The 23,359-nt window shown below is 50.5% G+C and overlaps 1 protein-coding gene across 1 annotated transcript in view; it reads right to left on the bottom strand.

The window, feature by feature from the left end:
- ZFHX3 (zinc finger homeobox 3) overlaps positions 1-23,359 on the bottom strand; it is a 71,521-nt gene that overhangs the window by 7,331 nt on the left and 40,831 nt on the right. The window contains 6 exon segments of the mRNA XM_031555416.1: positions 7-564; positions 566-1,248; positions 7,280-12,721; positions 14,002-14,104; positions 21,517-21,717; positions 21,911-22,044. Of these exon segments, the coding sequence (XP_031411276.1) occupies positions 7-564; positions 566-1,248; positions 7,280-12,721; positions 14,002-14,104; positions 21,517-21,717; positions 21,911-22,044 (7,121 nt within the window).

Genomic DNA, 23,359 nt, shown 5'->3' with positions numbered 1-23,359 from the left:
TGAGTGAGCGGCCGACTGCGAGGTAGATGCGGTGCTGGGGTCGGGGGGGCAGGCAGAGTGAGGTAATAGACTGGGGTGCTCTTTGGCGTTTCTTGCTGCTCTTGTGATTGTTCGGTGTTTGTGCGGGGCTGACTCGAGATGCTGACTGAGGGCTTCGTCCCCACACACCGTGCTCTCGCACGCCACGCACTGGTACGAGCCGCTGCCCTGGCCGCTGCCGGTGGGCACGTGAAGCACCATCTCCTGCAGGTTCGCCACAGACTGGCCGAAGAAGCAGAGGGACTTCAGGTGGTCGCTGGCCGCCTCCTGGTCGCCGAAGCCCGCCTGGCACTTGCGGCAGACCAGTTTGTACTGCACCTTCGGGACGATGAAGGGGTCGCAGAGGGAGTCCGCACCCTTGCCTTCTGCTTCGGGCTCCTCGGGGGGGTTGGGCAGGAGGGGGGACACCTCGCGGGGTGCGTTCTTCTGCTCTTCTTGCTTGGGGGGTTCTTTGGCAGGGTCTTTGTCCGGGTGGCGGCCCCCGCGGGGACGGGGTTGGCTCCTTTTGGGCGTCGCGTGCGGCTTTCTGCTGCTGCTGCTGCTGCTGCTGCTGCTGCTGCTGCGCCTGCCGCTGCTGCTGCTGCAATGCCTCCTGCAGACTCTGCTGGTATTGCTGGTACTGCTGCAGCAGGGAGCCGGGGGACAGCCCCAGCAGTGCCTGCGACAGCGCGGGGCTGTAGGGAAAGAGCCCCTCCATCCCGTACATGGGCTGCAGGTACCCGCTCTGCAGGGCACCAGGGATCTGCGGGGCGTAGTAGGGGGAGAACCCAGGGACAAAGTAGGGCAGGAACTGGCTGGTCAGCAGCGTGGTGGGGTCGGAGCTCAGGGCCGCCTGCAGTGCCTGGAGCTGCGCCGGTTCCACCGCGTACTCCATGGCAGGCAGTGGGGCTGCAAGGGCACTCGCCGGTGCCTCCCCCTTCTCCTTCTTGGGCCCTGGCAGGGGGTCCCCCTTCCCCTTGGGCACCTTCTCCTTCTCTTTCGCCTTCTCGCCCTCTTTCTCCTTGCGTGGTGGCGGGGGCTGCTGCTGCGGCTGCGGCTGCGGCGTCGTCGCCGGAGGCTGCTGCGGGGCAATGGCCGTGCCCTGTGCCGGGGTGGGCGAGGTGAGTGCTGCCGGGGGCTGCTTATTTGGTAATCCAGAGGTGGGAAGGCCGGGCGAAGGGACGCTTGTGCTGGGCAGGCCCATCAGGTTGGGTTTGGGAGAAGTTAAAGCTGCAAGAGGGAGGAGAGAGAGGTGAGGAGCCACTCGGCACAGGCGGGCAGCAAGCAGCAAGTCGGTGGTCCTGGGCCACAGGCACAGCCCCTTCCCCACGTGGGGCAGTGCTAGCTGGGCCCTGCAGTGAGCTCGTAATGCCGTGTGTCCCCACTGCCTGGCCATGCTCATGGCCTCGCACCTGCCACCATGCTATGCACTGCCATGGACACCCAAGAGCTGCCCGGCATTGGGTCCAGCGAAGGATCACTAGTGCTGGAGTAAGAAAGTACTTAAAATGTAGGCTGCCCACTCCTCTCTCTGCTGCACTCTGTGGTGCTTCTCACTCTGCTGTTGGACAAAATGGAGTGCTCTGCAATTGGAAACGGTGTTAAGGAGCCCTTCTCCCAGGAAGAGCAGTCATGCTCAGCACTCTGACCCTCAGACAACCTCTTGGGAGAGGATGGAAGGATAGATGGATGGACAGACATCTGCCACCACCCATCACAGTGGAGTGCCCATGCTCAGATTCATCCTTCAGGAGCTGCCTACACACCCCTCCTGACCTGCAGCTCACCCCACATCTACAATTCTGCTTTCCCAAACAGGCAGAAGGCAGAGGCACATCCCACTGGGTTCAGTCTGGAGCAGCTGAGCACATCCGAGGAAGGAACAATGCAGACGCACAGGAAGGCTGAAGAGAAGCAGGGGGCAGCTCAAGGGTGCAAAGAGCTCTGGAGAAGAGCTGTGGGATGAGAGCTGGTGCTGGGCACTGCACAGCCAGGGCAGGGCACTGGGAGTGGGCTGGGGATGCAGCTCCTGCAGTAGCAGCTGGATGTCCCCAAGATGCCTTTCACTGCTCCGAGTGCTCAACTTTCCCTTCCTGTGGCCAGGAGGAGGGCAGCCCACCGTGTCACAACGGGAGCAGCCATACAGAGAATGCCAGCTTTGCAAACACGGGTCAGTCGTTCACACCTTGTTCTAGGTGGCCCTGCCTGTGCATAGTGTTTGGACCAGATGACTGCCAGAAGTCCCTTCCAACCCAAACTGTTCTGCGGTTCAGTACACAAAGGGAAGAAAATCTCCCTACTCCCTACGTCTGAGCAGAGGCACAGGCCCTGCAGAAAGAACTCAGCACACACAGTGCACCTGGCCTTCTTGTGTAACTTCAGCCAAACTTTCTGAGCTGTTGTCTCCTATACAATGGAGTTGTTCCAGTCCCCTGGGCTCATTCTCTTCAGATGAAAACTTTGTTCTTTTTGTGGAATGTAGCTTGCAACTATGAGTGCCACAGAATGAATTAAACAACTTTGCAAGGATCATTTCCCAAAGCACATTAGAAGTTGCTTGACTTTAGCTTAGGGTTTGTTTTTTTTTTTTCCTAAATGACACAGACACAGGAAGGTCTTGATTAGAGAGGATCCAGTGAGGATGGACTTCTTAGGAAACTGAACCAAGTTCTTGTCCTCCTCCACACTTTTCCTTTCAGCTTCCAGCAAAAGCAACTCTAAGTGTTGTTAGCACCAGCAAAATGCAGACACAGAAGAAGGTGCATCATTACCATGAAAGAACAGACACACAGGCTGATAGCAGCAGATAAACGTTACAAGGTAAGGATGGCTTCAAAGGAAACCTATATCTCCAGATTCTCTCTTACTTGAACACTTCCCTGTTGCATTAGCTGGTCTGGCAGAAAAAGCCAGAGACAGCAGAAGGAAACAGAACTGGACCATTTACTGTAAGTGCAGAGTACAGTTTCCAATTCCTCAAAAATATCTGAAAAACAGTTATTTTGGTACTGATCCCTCTGAAACTCCACAAGGATTAACAGCAGATGTCATGGACAGGTCCTTTTCTCACACCTGCCCTGAATGGGTGTTCCTCTGGCCACACATGCAAACAGAAGGGAAATGCTGTGCCACATGGCCCTAACACTGGTCTTGTCAATCTTGTTACAATCTCCACAGACCAGAGAGCTCTGGCCATGGTGACCAAAGTTGGCTGAAGAGGCTACATCTAAGGCATTCTGTCCTAGTTGGGTGGTGTTCATAAACCACAAACTCCTAACAAAACCCCAGCTTTCTGTAAGATGCTCTGTGCACACGACTTCTGTGCTATTTCAAAATTTGATGGGGATTTGTCTATCTCTCTGAGGCAAGAACATTGTGTTTTGAGAGCAGTTACAAGCACTGTAATGCTTCCTCAAGGAAATGGACGAATGTGAGGTCTGCTGGCCCTCCCAGCAGCACCAGACAGCTCTCGGGATTGATTTCTGCTCTCACAGCTGATGGCAGTTGGGGCCATAGGAGCAGTTCATCTCTGAAGGACTGATGCATTACTCACACCCACTGGAGTTGGTGAATGCACTCCCAGAAAGGAACGCTTTGTGCAGGAAATCCCTCAATGTCATTAGGAGAAAACAAAAATAAAACAAAACTTAAGTTTTCTCACAGGCACAGCCCTGTACGGCCAATGACTCCACAGCTAGGAACTGCCTGCAGGATCCCATCCCTGCCGCAAAACCGTTCAGCAAAATCCATCCTTTCATTATCACACTCCTGGTCCTTAGAGCTGCAGCACCGGGAAACAGCGATGGCTGCACAGCAACTCCCGCTTTAAGTTGTGCCATTCAGTGAGAGAGGGCAGGAGGGGAGAAGGTGCCCTTCTGGGGCACAGTGGCAGTTTTGAGTGCTGCCGGCAGAAGCGCAGCAGCAAGGCACTGCTGGGCACTTGGCTGGGTGTGGGCAGCAAACCCAGCTGCTGCCAGGCTGCTTCACCCTGTGAGCAGCACAAAAGGGACCTGCACACTGCTGGAGCTGCAGCCAATGGCTTGTCTGAGCTGCAGCTGCCCCATTTATCCTGATGAGGTCTTCAACCAACATCGCTCATCCTGAGAACCAAGCACAGGCACCCACAACTCCGTCACACGCAGCTCCCGTTTCTGCGGGTGGCAAAGCTGGGGCAGAGCGTGATCTGCACAGTGACGGTGCAATACCACGTGTGATCCTCTGCCTTCTGGGCGCCGAGCCCCGCGCTGCTGCCTGCACAGCCGCACTGCAGGAGCCCCTCACGTCACCGTTGCCCTGTAACGCTGCGCGGCACAGCAGGAATTTGTGCTTCTCGTAACATGGCAAAGGAACACCTCCTCGTAGCATCATGGGTTGGCAGCTAACGGGACGCAGCAGTCTCCAAAACCCAGCTGCACGACACCCTCCTGCGAACAGTTCATCTGTCCGTGGTGCCGTCCATACTGCGGCGTTCACCCACAGGCTTTGGAAACCTGGCCTCTGCAAACAGGAGGGGACAAACTTATGTCTCTCTGCAGAGGACAGCCTGGGGAAGGAAGCCAGCAGCAGGGCTGCAGGAAGAGGCAGACCTGGAGAATTCAGTGTGACTGAAGAAAAGCCCTCCTGAAACTTGCACTGCTCTTGACGCTGTATTGAGACAACAGTGATTTGTAAAGGTATAAGTGAGCCTCCACGCAGCAGCCTCACAGATTTCAGATAAGGGTGCATTATGGAGAGGTGCCATTGAAACGGATGTTCCCTAACTGAACAGCCCCGCGAGCCTCGAGCACAGGAGCAGCGGCTAATTCATAACATTCCTGGATGCACAGCCTTATCTGCTGCGACAGGCTTTGAGCGGAGATGGCCTGACCTTTGGAGCTTTATCTAAAGGCCACAAATAGTCTGTTTGACTTTCTAAATAGCTCAGCCCTGTCTAGGCAGTCACTGATTGCTTTTAACATTCATAGTATGTAGCCCCATCTCCCCAGGACACATCCTGGTCTTTGGAGAAAAATAAAGGCAACAATATATACTGAAGCGCAAAAAAGTAATTTTAGATCTTCTTATAAATTTGGGGTACTAAGTAAACAGAGCAGAGGGGATCTGAGATAGCCTGATAATATAATTTGCCAAAGAGATTGTCTTGGCCTACTTCTGTCCACTGAACCAAAAACCTCTGTAAGAACAACAGCACAAAAATATCCTGGCACACAACAATCCCTTCAGGCACACACCTAAGACTAGGATCAGGGAGCAGTAATGGGCAGCAGCCCCAGACAGAATAGCTCACAGAAACTCTTTTTAACACGGCTTAATTACAATGGGCAGTCCTACACCCACGGTGAAGAACTATTTTATCTTTTCATGGGGGTGGAGGGAGTTCTTTAACTATGCAAAAAGCCTTGTGGAGAACCTAGCTCCTAACAAAGCCCTTCCAGCTGAATTCACTCTGATCTCTTCTACTTCTGACATGAACATCAGGAACCATTCTACAATGCATTGCCCTCTGCTGCTCACGTAGAGGGAAGGATCATGGCTCCAAGAGAGCGGATCATCTTTGGAAAAGCCAGAACCTGACAAATGCAGTGATTGGACATTTTCCATTTGCCTACAGAAGATACTTTGGAGATGAATTGTGGTGGAGGTAAAAAGTGAACACAACCACTTCCAAGGGGAGAGAAGGATGCCTATTTTACACCATGGGCCACTGGTGCTCTCTTTAGGATATTACACCCAGTGTCAGGGTAGCAACATAGTAACTGCAGGCTCTGGTGATGTTACTTACAGTGAGCAGCTCTGCAGCATAACTGCTCGTATCAGCTATTAGCCTTTAGTCCAAGGCTTTGATTTGCTTATCCAAAGATTTACCTCCTGGATAACAAAGAAGACTATTTCATTAACATGACAACATTGTTTTACTCAGCAGCATCAGCATTCAGTTCCTCCATCTGTTGAAAGAGGAACTTAAGGGATGGCCTGCTGACAAAAAGCATCAGAAAGTCTTTTTGGAGACTGATATGTAACCAGTTTCTGATTAAGAACCCAGGAAGATGCTTAGATCGTATTCAGACTTTACAGCATGAACTATAACTCACCATTAGCCTCATCATTAGTACAGTAAGAGAAAGTTATTGTTTCTGGATGCTGCCTAATGGCATTCGATTTGTACCACTGCAGTACAGAAAACCAAGGTACATGCTGGTATATGTGGTGTAACAGCCCTTCCAGCCTGAGACAGACAGCCTGTTGCTGAGACAGGACACGGGAATCACTTCCTTGGATATCTCTGCAAACTGAGCAGACCTGGTGAAAGGCAACTTGAATAGGGATCACCAGAAGTACGCAGAGAAGTCTGCCATGGGAAAGCAGGTCTGCTAGAGAACATCAATCACTCTGTCACGAGTTGCAGTTCAGATGCGGACACATCCTTGGGATGACACCGGTGTAGCAGCGGTAGAAGGCAGCCCCTGGATCAAGTTTTCAAAATCTACTTTACTGAACATTACTTCCCACTTCAGGTATTTGCTACTTTCCACCCCTCTACAAGGGAAAACTGCATCCTGAAAAAAATGAAGAAACAAAGTCCGACAACTGGAATTAGGCCATCCAAACAATTAGGCCAAATTTCATTGCTATGCACTCCTGTTAAGAAAAACCTTATTAAAATACAAAGCAGATTTATCATATGACAACACCGTGTTTTCTGAGAGAGTATTTGCAGGCAGTGCTCAGATTGTAGCTCAGAAAACAAGCCACCACTCCATCGGGATTTGTCCTGGAGGTCACTATACAGACATTACACCAAGATACTCCAGATTCTGTTGCCACTACTACCAGCTACATAACATTTTCCCAATAAACATTCAGAATTACTGAAAGCTTGGGATAGCATTACATAAACTGAATTTAATATCAAAAGGAAAGATGTAATGAACAATGCATTCAGCACTTTTGTCCTTTTCACGTTCTATTTGGTAAATCTGCTATTTTCAATTTCCTTGAAGGTGCATCAGAATTTTTAGTCTTTGCTAATGAAACAGATATGCAGCATGTCTAGATTTTGCTCTATTTCAGATTTTGCTAACCAAACTGAATTCAGGAATTAAAGATAAAATACCCGTTGCTTATTTGCTGTCATGTAAATACGCCTGACTAAGGGGCCATGCACTCTATTATTAGTCATTCTGAAAGGAACATCCAACTGTGCTAAAGATGCATCAAGTTCATCTGCATCTCTGAGCAGCGTGATAATATCCAGACCCACCTGTGTTGGATGGAGTGAAGCCTGGTAAGGATGGGCTGTTGAGGCCTGGGAGCAAGACTGGAGGGATGCCCTGTAGTGCTGGATATGCAGCAGGAAGGTTAAGAGCTTGCAGAGGGGTGTTATCGAACATGCCCTGCTGTTGAGCTGCCAGACCAAGAACCTCATTGGCTTTTTTGATCCGGTCCAGCTCCTGCTGAGCCATCAACTGACGTACAGTAGCTGGGTCAAAATACTCCTTTTCCTTATCCAACTGGCTTCCAATGGTTTCTTTAACTTTGGAGATATGCTGTTGAGAGAAGATATGGTCACGTACAGACAGTCGAGCGCTGTACTTGATGCCACACAAAGTGCACTCTGTTTTGGGTCCCTCGTAACTTGTTTGGTTTATACCAAAATGCTTGGCCATGCTGAGTTTGGACTTCTTCTCCTTTGCCCTAGCATTCTGGAACCAGACCTGAACAACTCTCTTTGGCAGTCCAATGTCATTGCCCAGGACCTCACACTCCAGCATGGTAGGTGTCCTGTAGTCATTAAAGCATGACTTAAGAACTTTCAGCTGGAGATTAGTCATCTGAGTGCGAAAGCGTTTCTGTCCGGGCCGATCCCCACTCTCCCCAGATTTGCTGGCTGAACCACTTGCGCCAGGGCTGGGTGAGCAGGGATCCGCAAGGCTGGATGTTTCACTATAGTCCACAGTACCTTCATTATCATACTCTTTGCTGTAAAAGCTGGGAGCTGGGCTGACCAGGCCAGAAGACAGCCGATCTTCATATTCAGACATTGCTATCATGGCAGCTTTTGTCAGACCTTCGCTGGGTCCTGATGTCGATTTGGTTTCAGTTGCAATCCCTGTCGCGCTGTCATTGTCTGCATTCCCTTCGTCTCCTGTTGTAGTGTCTGTGATCGCAGTGTTGACCGAAGAGCAGTCATCATTGTCCAGCTTTGTTTGGTCAAAGCTCAGGTTGACCGAGGACATGGAGGGACTCTCGAAGTCCTCTATCCCTTCCACCTTGATGGAGGATGGACTCAGCAGAGTTCGAGGTGACAGTTCCATGCTCTTGTTCACAGGGGAGAGAGGAACGCTCTGACCATCACTGCTAGTTGGCGGCATGTGGGAAAAACTCGTTCCATCAAAGATGTCTCCCTTCATCTGGAGTCCCCCATCGCAATCTAAGAGCATAGCAGACAACGTCAAGTTGTATCCAGCTCTCTTTGCCTCGTGCCAGTGGCGAGATCGGATGTGAGCTTCAAGAGCCGTCTTTGCTTTGAAGAGAGCTCGGCAGAACGGACACCGTCTGTGGGCTTGGGCAGGCCCCACAGCTCTGAATTGCCCCTTCCTTTCCCGCGCACGGGTGTTCTGAAACCAAACTTGCACCACACGTTTCTTCAAGCCCACTTCATGTGCAATGTGATCCAACATTTTCCGTGTTGGGTTGGAGTCGAGCAAGTATTTCTGATAAAGAATTTCCAGCTGCTCTGGGGTAATCGTTGTTCTTAGACGCTTATCCCTTTGTGGTTCTTCTCCTCCAGTCCCGCTGTCATTTTCTCCAGGGCTCGCACTGGCCTTCTCCTCCAGCTTTCTCTTCAGCGTGTTCATTGTGGATGTTGGTGTTGATGGCGAAGTAGCCGAAGTTGCTGAAATCTGTGGTAACGTTCCAGACAGCAGCTGGCTCGCAAGTAGTGGATTACTGGGATCAAAAAGCATGAAAGGCATATCCAGCGTTCTGTCCAGGAATGGAGGATGGATAAACTGGTTTTGTGCACTCAGAAAATGAAGCTGCTGATGCTCCTGCCAGTGCTCAAAAGAAGGAAATGCCAGCTTACACTGGTCGCACTGGTACGGGATTAGCTGCGGAGGTAGGTTTGCCAGCTGTTGAGGGGTGGACGTGTGAATGGGTTTGAGGGAGAGATGTGACAACTGAGACGGACTTGGGCTTGACTGTGACAAGGAACACTGAGGGGGCTGAGGAGGTGGAGGTGGCTGTTGCAGTGAAGAGGGGGAGGATAACTGTGAAATCTTTTGGTGTGCTGAACTTGTCTTCTGTTCTCCTTGGTCCTGTTGCTGCTGAGACTCTTGCTTTGGTTGTACTTGCTTCTCTTGAGTTTGGTTTTGCTGTGTACTTGGAGGTTCAGACTGCTTTGGTTTCTCATCTGTAGCTTCTACTTTAGAACTATAGGTGGAGGAATCGTCTGCCTCTGCTGTGAGCTGCAGAAAAGCTGAGGAGGTTGCATTAGCTGAAGATGTAGGCGTGCTGTAAGCTTGTGACGGCATTGGTGTGCTGCAGGAGGAACTGGCTGGAGTCAAAAGCTCCATTGCATCCATAGAGTCTTCATTCTGGCTATCATCCTGTCCATCCTCATCCTCATCTTTGTAACAAAGCTTTTTCTGGTGTTTAATGAGATCGAAAATGCGCTGAAAAACTAGGCTGCACTTTTTGCACTGGTAATTCAAGTTGCTTGTTCTAATGTATCTGTCATTTGTAAGCTCCCGCCGTTCCCCATCTTTGCCTTCTCCCTGATTCTCATAGTTTTTTCTAGCTTTCTGACGGGCATTCTGAAACCACACCACTATGACGCGTGTTGGGAGGTTCAGCAAGTTAGACAGCTGCTCAAATTCATCATCCTTTGGGTAAGCATTGGCATCAAAGAAGTCTTGCAGGACTCTGAGTTGGTAGTCAGTGAAGCGTGTCCGGGAGGACCGTTTGCTTCCCCAGTACTCCTGCTTTTGAGGTTCTGGAGAAGGAGGCCGTGAGTCTATCTTCAGTTCCTCCAGGCTGGTAATGGGGGGATTACTGAAGTTGTATGGGGAATCCTTGTTGCGCTGGCGTTCTTTGAAAAGAGTATTTCTGAACCAGTGCTTGATCACCTTCTGGGGCAATCCAGACTTGTCTGCCATCTCTTTGATCTGTTCCTCACTTGGGGAATTGTTAATATCAAAATACTGCCGAAGGACTCTGAGTTGGTCATCGGTGATTCGTGTCCGTGGCCTCTTGTTCTGTTGCTGCTGGAGAAGGCTTGGGTTGAGCTGATGCTGGTATAACTGGGCCAAGTCAGTAGGCAGAGAGTCTACAGGACCAAGCTGGGGTGGCAGCTGAGCAGGTAATGTTTGTAGTGGCATGGTTTGCATCATCAGTGGTGAAAAGATGGGGAGCTCCATTGGCATAGAGAGCTGGGTGAGTGGCACAGATGGCTGGGCTGGTGCAATTGTAGGAGAGGTAATCGGTGGGGCAGAAGTGGGAATGGTGGGAGTAGAAGCTGGCTGAGGAGGTGCTGGAGGCAGTGGAGGTGGGGGTGGTGGAGGCGGCGGCGGTGGCTCTGGGGTCTGAGGCCGTAGTGGGTACATTTTGTCATAGTGTTCTCGGTACTGTTTGGCAAATTTCTCTAACTGCTTAAAAGGAAAGTAATGTTGGTGAACATGCTCTTGGTGGCTCTTCAGGATGAGGATGTTTGAAAAGAATTTTCCGCATGTATCACACTCCAGCTTTTCCAAGTTCTCACCTTGCTCTGTCTTGCCATTTTTCTTCTGCACTTTCTGCTTGTTCTCGTTATACTGAATGACAAGCTCAAAGCCAAAGTTTTCCAGCAAGGCTTTTGTGGCATTCCCCCTTGCATCAGATGCAATACGCGGGGGCAGTAAGGAGGGCTCTGAACTGCTGCCTGGTACAAAGTCCTTCTTGTCTTTGGGCTTTAAGTTATCAGGCAGAGAGTCCTTAGATGCTGCATTAGTGTCGCCTCTCTCTGCACTTTCCCGTGGGGTTTCTTTTTCCTTTTCCTTCACTATGGGTTTATTCTTCTTCTCTGGGTGCTGACTCTGCTGTATAAGGACAGAGTGAGGTTGTGACAAGGACAGCTGACCTTGCTGCTGCTGAAGGAGCTGTGGATGGCTCTGCTGAGGGAGTTGAACCTGGGCCTTCAGGTCCTCCAGCAAAGTTGGACCCGTACCGGTCAGTGTCAGCGCACCACTGGTGACAGGCAAACTAACTTCTGGGTTGAGCTGGAACTCAGCGCTGGGAATGTAGAAAGGAAACAAAAGATGCTGCTGTTGTTGAAGCTGCAGAAGGGTCTCAGTGGTCATTGGAAAGTGTGGCAAAAGTGCTGGATTGAAGAGCTGAGACTGCAGGAGAGCAGCTTGTTGCTGCAGTTCCTGCTGCAGGTGGGCCTGGACTTGGGCCTGTGCCTGTGCTAAGGTCTGAGCTTGCTGTTGCTGTTGCTGCTGCTGCTGCTGCTGCTGCCTGGATGCAATCATGTCTGCCAGCTTCTTCCGGTTTACCTCTTTGGGCTCAGAAGGGGAGGAGATATTAGTGCTAACAGGGTTACCTATGGGAGGAATTCCCACAGTATCACTGGGCACCTGATTGAGCAGGCTGGGAATGGGAGCTGAGCCTGAATTGCTTGTGTTGGTGGTTGTAAAAGCATTACTGTTGCTAGTGCTCACTGGGCTTGGTGTAGATGAACCCAAAGAGAGACTGCTGTTGCTGCTATTGCCAGCTCCATTACTACTGCCGCTGCCCCCCGCTGCCTCTAGCTTGGCTGCACGAGCCTTTGTTTGGTGTAGGACAGACCTCATATGGATCTCCAAGGTAGAGCTCTGGCTGTAGGCAACATTGCATGTGTTACACTTAAAGGGTTTGTTGTCGGGGCTACTGGTAGGTTCAGGTTGCCCCGTAGCAGACTCTTGGAGGGCTCGTTTCAGTTTATGCAGATGAGAAACTGAATTGTAATGAACCAGGAGAATGTTCTTTTGCGTGAAAGACTCCTTGCAGACTGTGCATTTGTAAGGGCGAGATGGATCTAGGAATTTCTCCATAGTGAAGTTAGGGCCCTTCCTGAAGGGTAAGGCCCTTTTTGGTTCAGAGCCAGAATCCTCTTGTACCGACCCTGAATCACTCCCTGTCGGGCTCTGTTTATCTTCCAAGTCGCTCTCTTCCTCCTTATCTTCCTCAACTATAATAGTGTGGTCTTCTGCAAGTGAAGGATCACCCATAGCAAGGAGGTCTCCGTTGACCAAAAGACCACCGTACAGCTGCTGAATGTCGGCCTCGCTCAGCTCCAGATGGCTGGTTTCCAGGTGCTTCTTCAAGGCCTGGAAGGTTCGGAAGCTGCGCTGGCAGAGGCAGCACATGGTGGCTGCCCGGATCACATGGTATTGCGAATGGAGCTGCAGCTTCTCGATGGTTTTGAATGCCAAGCTGCACTGGTTACAGCGGTACTTGTAGACATGCCGATCAGACACTGGCAGCTGGGGCCGCTTGGCATGAACTTCATTGAAATGTGTCTGCAGGGCTGCTGAGCTCTTGAACATCTGGTTGCATCCCTTCTTCCAGCAGAGGAAACTGGAGTCCTCCCTGGCAGAGCTCTGATCACCTGGAGCGGGCTTGGGTTCACCACTGTGCTCTGTACCTTCCGATGGTAAAAGACTCTTTCCTGAGTCCTCAGGGAGCTCTGTGAAAACAAAATCACAACAAAATTGGAAATTACACTAATGCACAAGGACTGTTTTTTTTTCTGCCTCTGCAAGACAGGAAGGTATTTCCAACATTTAACCTCTACTTTCATTCCTTTTAATACCAGCCCATTATCCTCATCATGGCCCAGTGCATAAGTCTACAAAATTTACTTTCTTCCCACTTTGAATATCTGAAAATATTCTCACATATACATCTCCTTAGTGCATTTATCACCTTTAATTCTCTCTTTTAAGTGAAGGCCATCCAGCCACTAATCTGTTTGTGCTTTTATTTCTTTGATGTCCTGTAAGAATGTTTCCCCAACTGAACATGGTATTTGAATCCTGGTCCCATCAAAACCAAAATAGGAATGAAATTCACATACTACTGGTAGCATCTCAAAAGGTGTTGTTTGATGGAGGGAGAAGAAAAAACAAGCAAGCGGTGCATTGTCTCTCTTTTCCAGGGTCTCATAGTACATTTCTGCCAGAAAAGGCAGTGAGATATTGGCAGAAGCTGAAGAGGGGATCCCACTGCCCAGTGCAACGTTAGCAGTGCTGCCCATATGAGCGCTCTCCCACCAGCATCAGTGCAGTGGTGCCGACTTCCTAAAAGGAAGCAGTGGCTGTCTTAGTTCCCAGATTCCTCATGACTTGCCAGGAGGGCACAGAAAGTAGACCGACACTGCTTTCCTGCCAACTTTGAGATGAAACACTTCTGCCTGTGCAGAATGTTGTTCGTGGGATGCTCTAATGTCACACTGCAAAGCCACAACTAAACTGCCATTGATTTACAGCCACGTCTTCAAAACACAGCATGGCAATGAGGCAGATGGGAGAGATCTGAGCTGGACAAGCACTGCAGCAGCTCAGAGCTCCCTGAGAGCAGATGCACTCGAGCTACAGCAGCAGCAGAAGCGTCAGTACAGTCTGTGCCAGTAGCAGCTGCAACACTTGTGGTTTCCCAACCAGCTCTTTAAGCCTTCTTACCACTTCCTTCTCACTGCTCCCACCTGGTCTCCTTCACAAGGATTTAATACAATTTCCAAGTGAATAGCCACGGTGTGTGTGCTGTGCAGCCCTGAGCTGCCCTGCCTGTCCTGCACAGGGGCACCCGGATGCCGGCACAGAAAGGAGACAGCCCCAATGTGCACCGGCCAACTGCAGTCCCCGGGAGACGTCCAGGTACTGGAGATCACCGAGAGGAGATGTCCCCAGCCACAGTCCCCAGCAGGCGGGGACTGGGGGACACGTGGGCCTCAGTGACCGCACTCACCAGGCTGCTTCCCCGGCTCCTCGGTGGTGGAGCTCCCGTCCTTCTCCGGAGCGGCCGCTGGCAGAAACATGCTGCTGGGCATCATCACCTCTGGTGTCGTCACCTGCAGACGGGGAGGTGGGGACAGAGGGAGAAGAAAAGCACAGGAAAATATTTTTAACATTTTCAGCAGCAAAATTAGATACCAGCATTGTACAGTCAGAGCATCACTTTGCATAGCTCACTGACGACTCATGTTTATTAGACAAAGCTCACATCAGTCAAAAGTGTTTCTACAGTTACATTCTGGACATAATTAGCAGTGCACACTTGAAGAATAATCTTATTATTAATATTTTTCCTTTATGTAGAATTCAGACTTTGATCACTGACAATGTTTTGTCATGGGCTGTGAAACTTCTTGTGCAACCAATTAGGTAGATAAGTTGAAAGGCCCACCTTAAGCTGCTGAAAACATAATAAGGCCCCTAATTAAATCATACCTCGTAAAGTACACTGTAATCTTGAACTAGGGAGCATTGCAGCACTGTTTTCAAAGTGTATCGATGCAGGAAAGGGAGGGGCATGAGAAAGAAAAGTACAAATAAGGAGAGAGGTGACAAAGGAAAGGATGAATAAGGAAAGACTAAAAAGACAGCAAATTGTCGGTGAAATAAAAAGCTGCTGGTAACCCTTTCCTTGCTGTGACTGATGCGTTTCCCTTTGCTTCTCCCCAAGCGTTGGCCCAGAACGTGCATCATCATTCCTGAACCCTCACCTGAGCACCAACATTTGTGCAGAGCTGGAGACACTGTGTGGATCTTTGGAAGTCCCAAATGCTTACACTCGTCTTTTTCCAGAAAACCCCATTTCTTCAGGTCTTATCTGGTCACACACGCACAGCACAAGGCACCCAGCTGGTGGGGCTGTTACCTGCCCAGCTGTGGACCAGGAGGCCCTAATTCAACTGCACTAGGTACTGACAAACCATGGTGAAACTGCACCTCTGTGCAGGATAGGAAGCCTCCTTTATTGATGTTAACCACCAACCTAAGCCAGACCTTGGTTCCATTCAGTGAATAGAAGCAGAAGTGGTCTGCGAAAGCCTCAGAAAGAAGGTTCATGAGTGTCTGCAGCCATCCAAACTGTGCAATGAGGGATGTGGAGCCACTGCCGCTGCTCACAGGGTAGCATCCCATGCCTACAGCAGCAGCACCATGTCTATAGCAGTGCTATGGCTACAGCACTGCACCAACAGCAACAAAGTGTCTGCAGACATCTGCAGGGAGAGTGGCACTGAGAAATCACACCAAGGGATGCTGGGCACACCAAATCCATTCCATTTTACTGTAACATGAGCACTGATGGCTGTAGGTGGTGGGTCAGGAGACGCCTGAGGTCTCTGTCCATTTGTGGGGCTCTGAGGATGGGGAGAGCAGGGATGCCGAGGAATAAAGGCGCTGACCCTCTCAGCTTTGTCAGCAGAGAGAGTGCTTTCCTCGGATCTTCAGGAATTACAAAAAATAAATGATGAGAAATTAAAAAAAAAAAAAAGACCAACAGAGTAGAAAAAGAATAAAATTATCTAACACCTCAGCTGCACATCATTATAGAGAACTGCGGGCTTTTTACACACATTACAGTAAGGCAGCCATCCCCACCACCAGACTCAGTACGACGGATCAGTAATTGTTTTCATACACTTTAATTAGAAAAACTCAGATGGCTATGAATAATAATGGAAAAGAGAGACTTTTGCACTTGAAAGGTTGAAGTCAATCAAGTGTGAATGACGGCAAAAAAGAAAAAAAAAAAGACACCAATTCATCAGGCCTCTGTTGTCTCGCCGCGTCTTTAATCATAATTCCTGATTGGGATTCAAGAAGGCAGTAAGCAGCGGTTCTTTGTCTGCCTTCACCTTCCGTCAATTAACTCTCCCCGAAATATAATCATCAACCTCACATGCTCCTCTGCATCTTAATCTGGGTCTCCAAACCAGTAAGTCCTGCCCTATATGTGTTTAAGTAATTACCTTTATCTACCTGCATCTCCGCAGCCACAGTTCTCACCCTGCTCCCGCCCCTCCCTCCGCAGGCACACAAAAAGGCAGAAATAAAAAGGCTGCGGTACATTAAGTGTGCTGCAGGCACAAAAGCCAAAAAGGCGTAAAGAAAAAAGCTCGGAGAGCAGCACAGGGCCCACAAATGCTGGGTGTGGATGTGGGCACAGTGGTGCGGACGGCAGCGGAGGGCTGCCCTGGGAAGCATCAGCACTGCTTGTGCTTCTGCGGCCGACCCGACTCGACCTGCTGCCATCCTCGGCCCGCAGAGCAGCACCAGCCTTGGCAGCCACATAGCTGCACATCTCCAGCGGTTCTGCACTGACATTGAGCTCTAGCCTCCCAGGTTTGAACCATCTGCCTGTTCAGACTGCAAATATCGTGTCCTGTTTGTGCATGTTGTTGCTGCTTTCAACATAAACAAGTAACAAGGGTAGGCAGGGGGCAGGAAGGCGCAGTGGGCCACGGTCACCCGGCAGGTAAGAGGAGGAGGGGTGATCTGAAACAGTGCTGTGCTTCAGGCGTACTGAATCACATTGATGGTTCTGGTGACAGAGAAAGGAGCTCCGTGCTGGAGGCCCTCCTGCCCCTTCCCCCGAGAGGCACTGCCAGGGCTGCTCTCTGAGTGCACACCCATGGCTGCGCTCCACACCTCCATCCCCAGGCTGAGATTTCCCTCAGCACCAACCGCTCCACCGCAGCAACAGATCAGCCCATTTGAACTGCTGTTAAAAGAACAGCCCTACACACCTAAGTCAGGCAAACATGATTTGTCTCCTTCCTTTCCTTCCACACATACGCCCTCTGCTCCGCTCAGTATTAAGCTGTGCTGCTCCTACACAGCTGCAGCCATGCACTGTAGCCCCTGAGCCACCAGCAAAGCCCTCAGTGCTGACACTGCTCTCACACCACCTTTTCAAATGAAACTGAGAGATGGGGAAGGATCTGTAGCTCACTCTTATCTGCTCCTTCTGATGGCCCAATGGATGGGTGTGAATATAACCATCAGGTTCTGTCCATCTGCACTCCAGTGATGTGCGTGAGCAGCTCCAGAAATGCATACGAGCTGAGGCCCCACCGCCCATCCTGCTCCCGCCCCCTGCAGCCCATGCCAGGCATGGAGAGCTGCTGAAGAACAGCGCTGCAGAAATGGCAGCTGCTGGTGGGACAAATCTGCACCTCCAAGAATCCTATCAGAAACTCAGTCTCCTCAAGGAAAAAAGTTCCCTTATGACCACCTACACACTTGGGCACCGCCGTGGCCACTTCTGTGAACAACACAACCCAATGACTTTGCCACAAACACCTGGACGGACGCACCGTGCTTCCCTCCCTGTCCCAAGAGCACCTCCAGCACACAGTGCTCTGACACACAGCCAGCCCTGCCAGGCCATGGCTTTGGGAACAATCTGTGAGCCTGCAGATGACACTGTGGCAGTGATGCCCCATCGGCACTGAGCTGCTGAGCAGCGCCACGTCAGCCCTAGGGGCACACAGGCATATTTGTGCCACGTCCAATAATTTATCTTTGGATACATGAACAACCAGCTCCATTCACACTCTGCATCAGCCTTCTGCTTTCCTCAGAGCGAGCAACCACATACGTGGCCCAGGAACACCAAAATGGTGCAGCTTTGAAACGAAAATCTCCAGAAGGGGTCTGAGGAGATACATTACGATCCCTAAGTCCGTGCAACCTAGGGGGAAACGCGCGCCATGCAAGGTTCCCGAACCAGACAAAGGAGGTAATTTCCATTACAAAGAGAGAGAGAGGGTGCTGGAGTGAAAAGCTTCATTAGACTCAGAGAGGCAAAGCGATGGCAGTATACCAAGGTCACTTCTAATTTAGACCATCTAATTGGCAAACATGGCTCCAAATGGCTATCATCTCACAGGGCTCAGAATTAATGAAGCCCGATTATTTTCATTACCTTCATCCGAGATGGAGAATGAGACACAGAGTGAGAGGGAAAGGGGGGAGCGCAAGGGGGCGAGAAGGAGGGAGAGAGAAAAATTGAATGACAACGAAGGGAGAGAGTAATGAGAAAAGACAATAGGAAAGGGGAAAAATGTGAAGATGGTGCAAGGGAGAAGCGCGGATGGCAGGGATGGGAAGGAATCACTGGTGGAACACGAGAGAAAAGAAAACGATGAAAAGGAAATGCTGGAAACACTGGGAGAGGACCGAGAACAGCCAGGAGAGGAGACACAGGCCGAGCCGGGGGGAGGGAGCTCTGGGAAGCCGTCCCTTCTCCTGCTTCAAGCCCATCAGTCTTGTCAATCGACTGAGCCGACGAACTGCGCTTCACCCTCATTAAGGGGCTCTGCTGGAGCGGTGCGGGGCTGAGCCTGGCGGAGCGGCTGTGGCTGGGAAGATGGCGATCAGAGCACAGCGCGGCCGAGACGCCACGCGCTACAAACCCAGCCACGTCTTGTGCAGCTGGAGGGGATGAGTCTCCCGGCCCCCTCTGCACCGCTACGCTGCCCCTGGAGCCCTGCCCGGAGCTGCCGGCCGCAGGACAGCCCCCGGGCTGCGCGCCGCTATGAAAGGACAGGGCACGAGCCACACAGATATGAGATGCTGAGCATAAGCAAGTAGCTGTTTCCATGGCAACAGACATATTAGACACTGCAGGTTCCTGAAAGGCGTCTGATAAGGTATTATTAACTGGAGCCTCCTCCAAATGCCAAATGCAAAGACACTGTGTCGAAAGGGACCTTGCTCCCATAGACTGGGCTGCGATTCAATGGCAGCACCGAGGCCTGATCTGCACATCAGAGTAAGTCAGGAACCCACAAAGCAACACTACGAATATCGCATGCTGCCAGGTTCTGCAGAAGACATACTCATCTCACCAAATATTTGCCATATGAACTCAGAAAGAGCCATCTTCCTGACCCACATCCAAGTTGGATGTGAAGGAGAATCAGTCTTTCTACCCAGACATATCTCTGGGTACCACGCAAACAGCCACCCAGGGCCACCACGGCAGAACAAAGAAGGAAGACGATGATCTTCACATTTGTCAGCAGAAGTGCTGCACACTGCAGCAGAAGAATGAGGTCCTGTTCTAGCACAGAAGATGCGATGACCTAAAAGAACTGCCACACTACAGCAGTTGCTCTGACCGTGTCCCCTGGGCACTGCCCTGAGCTCCCAAACAAGAGGCTTCTGTCTATCTTCGCGTATCTCGGAGGGCAAACACCTGTGCAAGCCCTCATGCACCAAATCAATGGGTTTGTAGACTGCGTGCTCTGCAGACAGCCCAGCCCAAACAAACCATACTCACAACAGCACAGCAGACACCCTTAGCAAAGCAGTTGGTTTACTGGCCTAAGAAAGAGGCTCAGCTTCTGTTTACTTCTCTTGCTGGGTCAAAACATCTTCCTTAAATTTAGTTAGAGGCTAACCAGACTTGTTTAAGTCCTCAGAAGGTATTTGCACAATTGACCATGAACAATTAATATGGATGTAGGTCCCAGATGTCTTTGTGATGGGGCAGATCCTTTATTTAGATGTATGCAGTGGTCCACCAGAGCAGAGCAACCCTTGCTTGAGCCTGTGGGTTCAGAAAGCCTGTAAAGGTTAGTGAACTGCCCTTGGTCTGTCTTCCTAAGTCTCTTTACATTTTGCTATTCAGAGGATGCTGGGTGGGACATATCACCTTGGTTGGGTTTTTAATGGATTTTCAGATGTGGTGCCTGCTTGGGTATGTGGGTTTTTCCATGCAGTTGCAAGCAGTTGGTCCAAGAGTGGTCACTGTGAGCCTTCACTGCACCATGACTCCCACAGAGCCTGGAAGGCAGAGGGCAGAAAAATGAGAGGATGGGTGGCTCACAGAGCAAAGAGGGAAGATGAGCAGCACAACAGCATGTGAGGAGACACATGAGGACCGGAATGGTGCTAGAGAGGGAAAACCAAAGAATGGTAAGAGAAAAGCTGGGTAGCGCTGCATTTGCTTGCTTAATTGATGCCACAGAAAGTGAATTGATAAAAGAATATGAGTATTATGACAAACATGTTATTACAGCCCTTCATTATCAGCAATCAGCAAAGAAGGGAGAAACAGAGCTGGAATGCGGGAAAGAAATCACAAAACTGTCAGGAATTGAAACAAACACTTGTGCACTTGGTAACAAGTTCTTAAGTGCAGCCACAACCTTGCCTTGAAGACTGCATAAAAGAAGTGCAGGAATCGGACAATACATTTGATTTGTGAGTTTAGAGCGGGTTTTGAAAATGTGCGTTATTAATTCTACCTGTATCTTACACTGACTAACCACACCAACAAGTGGAAAGGCAAACTCGTGTGCAACCCAAGAAAAGAGAACTCATGAAAGAACATGCTGGGCTCCCAAGTGACATTTATGGAAGCAAGCAGACGAGTGCTGCGGATGCAGCCAGGCTCTGCTCAGTGTGTCTGCGTGGAGGCGGCGCAGCCCACTGCAAGGTCGGGCACACAGTGCCCATGGGAGAGACCTGCAGCCAACAGCGTTGCTGGGGCAGAGCACACCACCACCTCTCACAGACGGCAACTTGAACACTGCTGCTGATTTGCTATTCCTCACCAAGCGCTGGCTCTTGGGACAGTCGAACTTCGGTCCCAAGGCAGCACTGGAGAAGGGCTCCCATGCACGATGCTAGACCATAATCTGCTGTCTGAAGTTTCTGCTGCCATTAGAAGCTGCACAAGCAATAACAAACACAGCACAGACACTGGCACAACACTGACAATCTGCTCTAAAACTGGAGCGTATGTTCCACCTCCCTTTGGCTGATGTCAATGTATCCCTTACTTGTTACCCTGAAAAAAGTGAACTGTTACACAAAAAAAGGAAACGCTGCCACTTTGTATGGAGTAATTCCTAACAGGTCCATCCTATTTCACAAAATCTCGACAACGATCCTCATTGAGTGAATAGAGTGCAGAACATGGGCTGCTCAACAGGACAGGTTCTCCTCCAGCAGGCAAGGCTGCCAAGCGAAGCCACTCTACTGGTTCTTAAAATCACATTCTAAGCAGGAACTCGATACCTAATTTCCTCTAACGTTACTTTGATCACCCAGGCTGTCCTTCCCGGGAATTGCTAACCAACTCCTGAATACCTTCCCTCTGCAACCCAACCAGCACAGAACATCAGCTGCTGCATCTCCCAGAAGGATCTGTGCAAAATGTAGTCCCATGCAATGACTTCAGTAGTTAAAGGAAATCTGATTTATTCCAATCTCTTCACAATGAGATTACTCACTCAGCACTGCAATATTGCCATTTGCCACAACGCCCAAGCACGGACAAGCTGGTCTCTGCAAAGGAAACATGCAAGGATGGGAGAAACCTCAATGACAGAGCGCAGGCAGGCGAGGAAGCTGCCCCTCAGCCCCTGCAGTGAGCACAGCCCACGCAGGTCAGGTCACCCCTTCACTCCTCGCATTCCCTAGAAAGACAGCAGACACACCTGGCTATGCTGTGACTCACCGTCATGATGAGCTTCTCAACGCAGTCAGGGGACACACTGTGCAGGTGAGTGAGGTGCAGCTGCAGGTGGATCTTGTTGTTGAGCATGTCCTGGCAGAGCGGGCAGCGGAGCATGGGCTGCACCGAGTGCTGGGTCATGGCGTGCACCCGCAGCCGATTCACGTCTGTGTTACTGTACTTGCAGTACGGACACTGGTACATCTGCAGAGCAGAAAATGAATTGTGCAATTGTTACAGCTTTCTTTTTTCCTTACAGCTAGACTTTAGTAATTTGATGTCTTCTTCTGCAATCAGTTACCACCTTTCACCCTCTTTCATTTATTTTACTCTTTACTTTTGTCACAGATGAAACAGTTACCCACAGATCTGCAAAAAGCCGAGTGCTTGTCCTTACCTGCTCCGATTTGGTCTCTTCTGAAGTTTTTGACCATTTAAAGGAGAGAGGCGACTCAGAGCTGCCGGGAAATGGTACTCGTTTGGAGGATGCTGGAGGCTCCATCAGCTCCTTCTCTGCCTGGCTGGCTGGCGCTGCAACAAGGAGAGATTCACATCAGGACACTCCCAAAGAGGCTGATGTTGGATGAAGATGCTGTTACCATTTACACTGCTGCTTTTTCTTGAAACATTCACTGCCTAGTTGCGTGAGGATGAGTACATGGACTAACGCATAACCTACAAAGCCTACTTGGACACAGAAAGTTTGTTCTTAATTATCTTCCACAGAAGGGGAATTGTGTCACTTATAGCCAGAAGCAGAGAAACCACAGCTACTTATGCATGCTGCCTACAGCCTGTTAGGTGCAGGATTCCTTCCGTGTGCTTGCATCTGACTCACAAACGCTGGGTCAGATGTGAAGGCCAACGCACCGTTCCTGTGAATAGCTGGGCAGGTGCGGCAGAGCAGGATGCAAACCCCTGCCTCTGAGCACCCGAAGCTTTGCATGCGAACAGCCTGGAGAGCGTCTGCCCCAGGGATGGCTGGAAGCTGTACAGACTGGGTGCTGGGTGCCAGGCGGCCCCAGGAGGATGGCTCTGAACTGCTGGGCCCACCCCTGGGAACAGCACACACTGCGGACGCTTCCCAGCAGCGGTCCCACCGAGCCCCAGCAGTGGGACCCAACCTGCAGGGCGTGGGATGAGCACATCCTGCGGTGTTTCAGTAATGCAGGAGAGGAACCCAGAAGCCACAGCGAGGCTCTGTGCAAGTTAAGGCTCTCAGAGAAGGCGCATACCCTGACCTTTCCCCCTCCCCCGAACCCTGGCAGCCCGGAGTACATAAATTTGTGGGACATCTATTATTTAAAAACTGTAAGGACAAGTATATTATACACAGCCCCCGTCTCCTCCTCCCCGAACACACATTCATAACAGTACTTTAATCTGTCTCGAATCGACTTCAAACCCATTTCGCCCTTAATGGGAGTTATTCATTTTCACTTGAAAGGTAATATATGACAGCTGGATATTTAATATGATGGATCGGCTGCCGATTAACAAGGCACGGCAGCATTCTCAGACCGGTCCCCCCATACTCTTCCCCCTTCCTCTTCTTCTCTGGGTGAGCTCACTGGTGTCTGTGCCTTGTTCAGAGGATGCAGTCTGGGCAAAACCAAGGTAAACCGCCTCCTTCTCACAGACCCTTCATTTACTGACACAAGACGTGTTTCAGAGGCACCACATCACAGTAAGGAAAGCGAAATGTGTTTCTGTCTTTCCCTGCCAGGCCTCAGCCCCAAGCACCAGTCATGCAGAAGCAAACTACCTTCGTGGAATCATAGAATCATTCAGGTTGGAAAAGACCCATGCAGCCACCGAGTTCAGTGACCCAACTGTAGACATTGTC

This window comes from Meleagris gallopavo, chromosome 13 (assembly GCF_000146605.3).
Source record: "Meleagris gallopavo isolate NT-WF06-2002-E0010 breed Aviagen turkey brand Nicholas breeding stock chromosome 13, Turkey_5.1, whole genome shotgun sequence".
Lineage (NCBI taxonomy): Eukaryota > Metazoa > Chordata > Aves > Galliformes > Phasianidae > Meleagris > Meleagris gallopavo.
The sequence above is the reverse complement of the archived record's forward strand: the minus strand, read 5'-3'. Positions and strand labels throughout refer to the sequence as shown.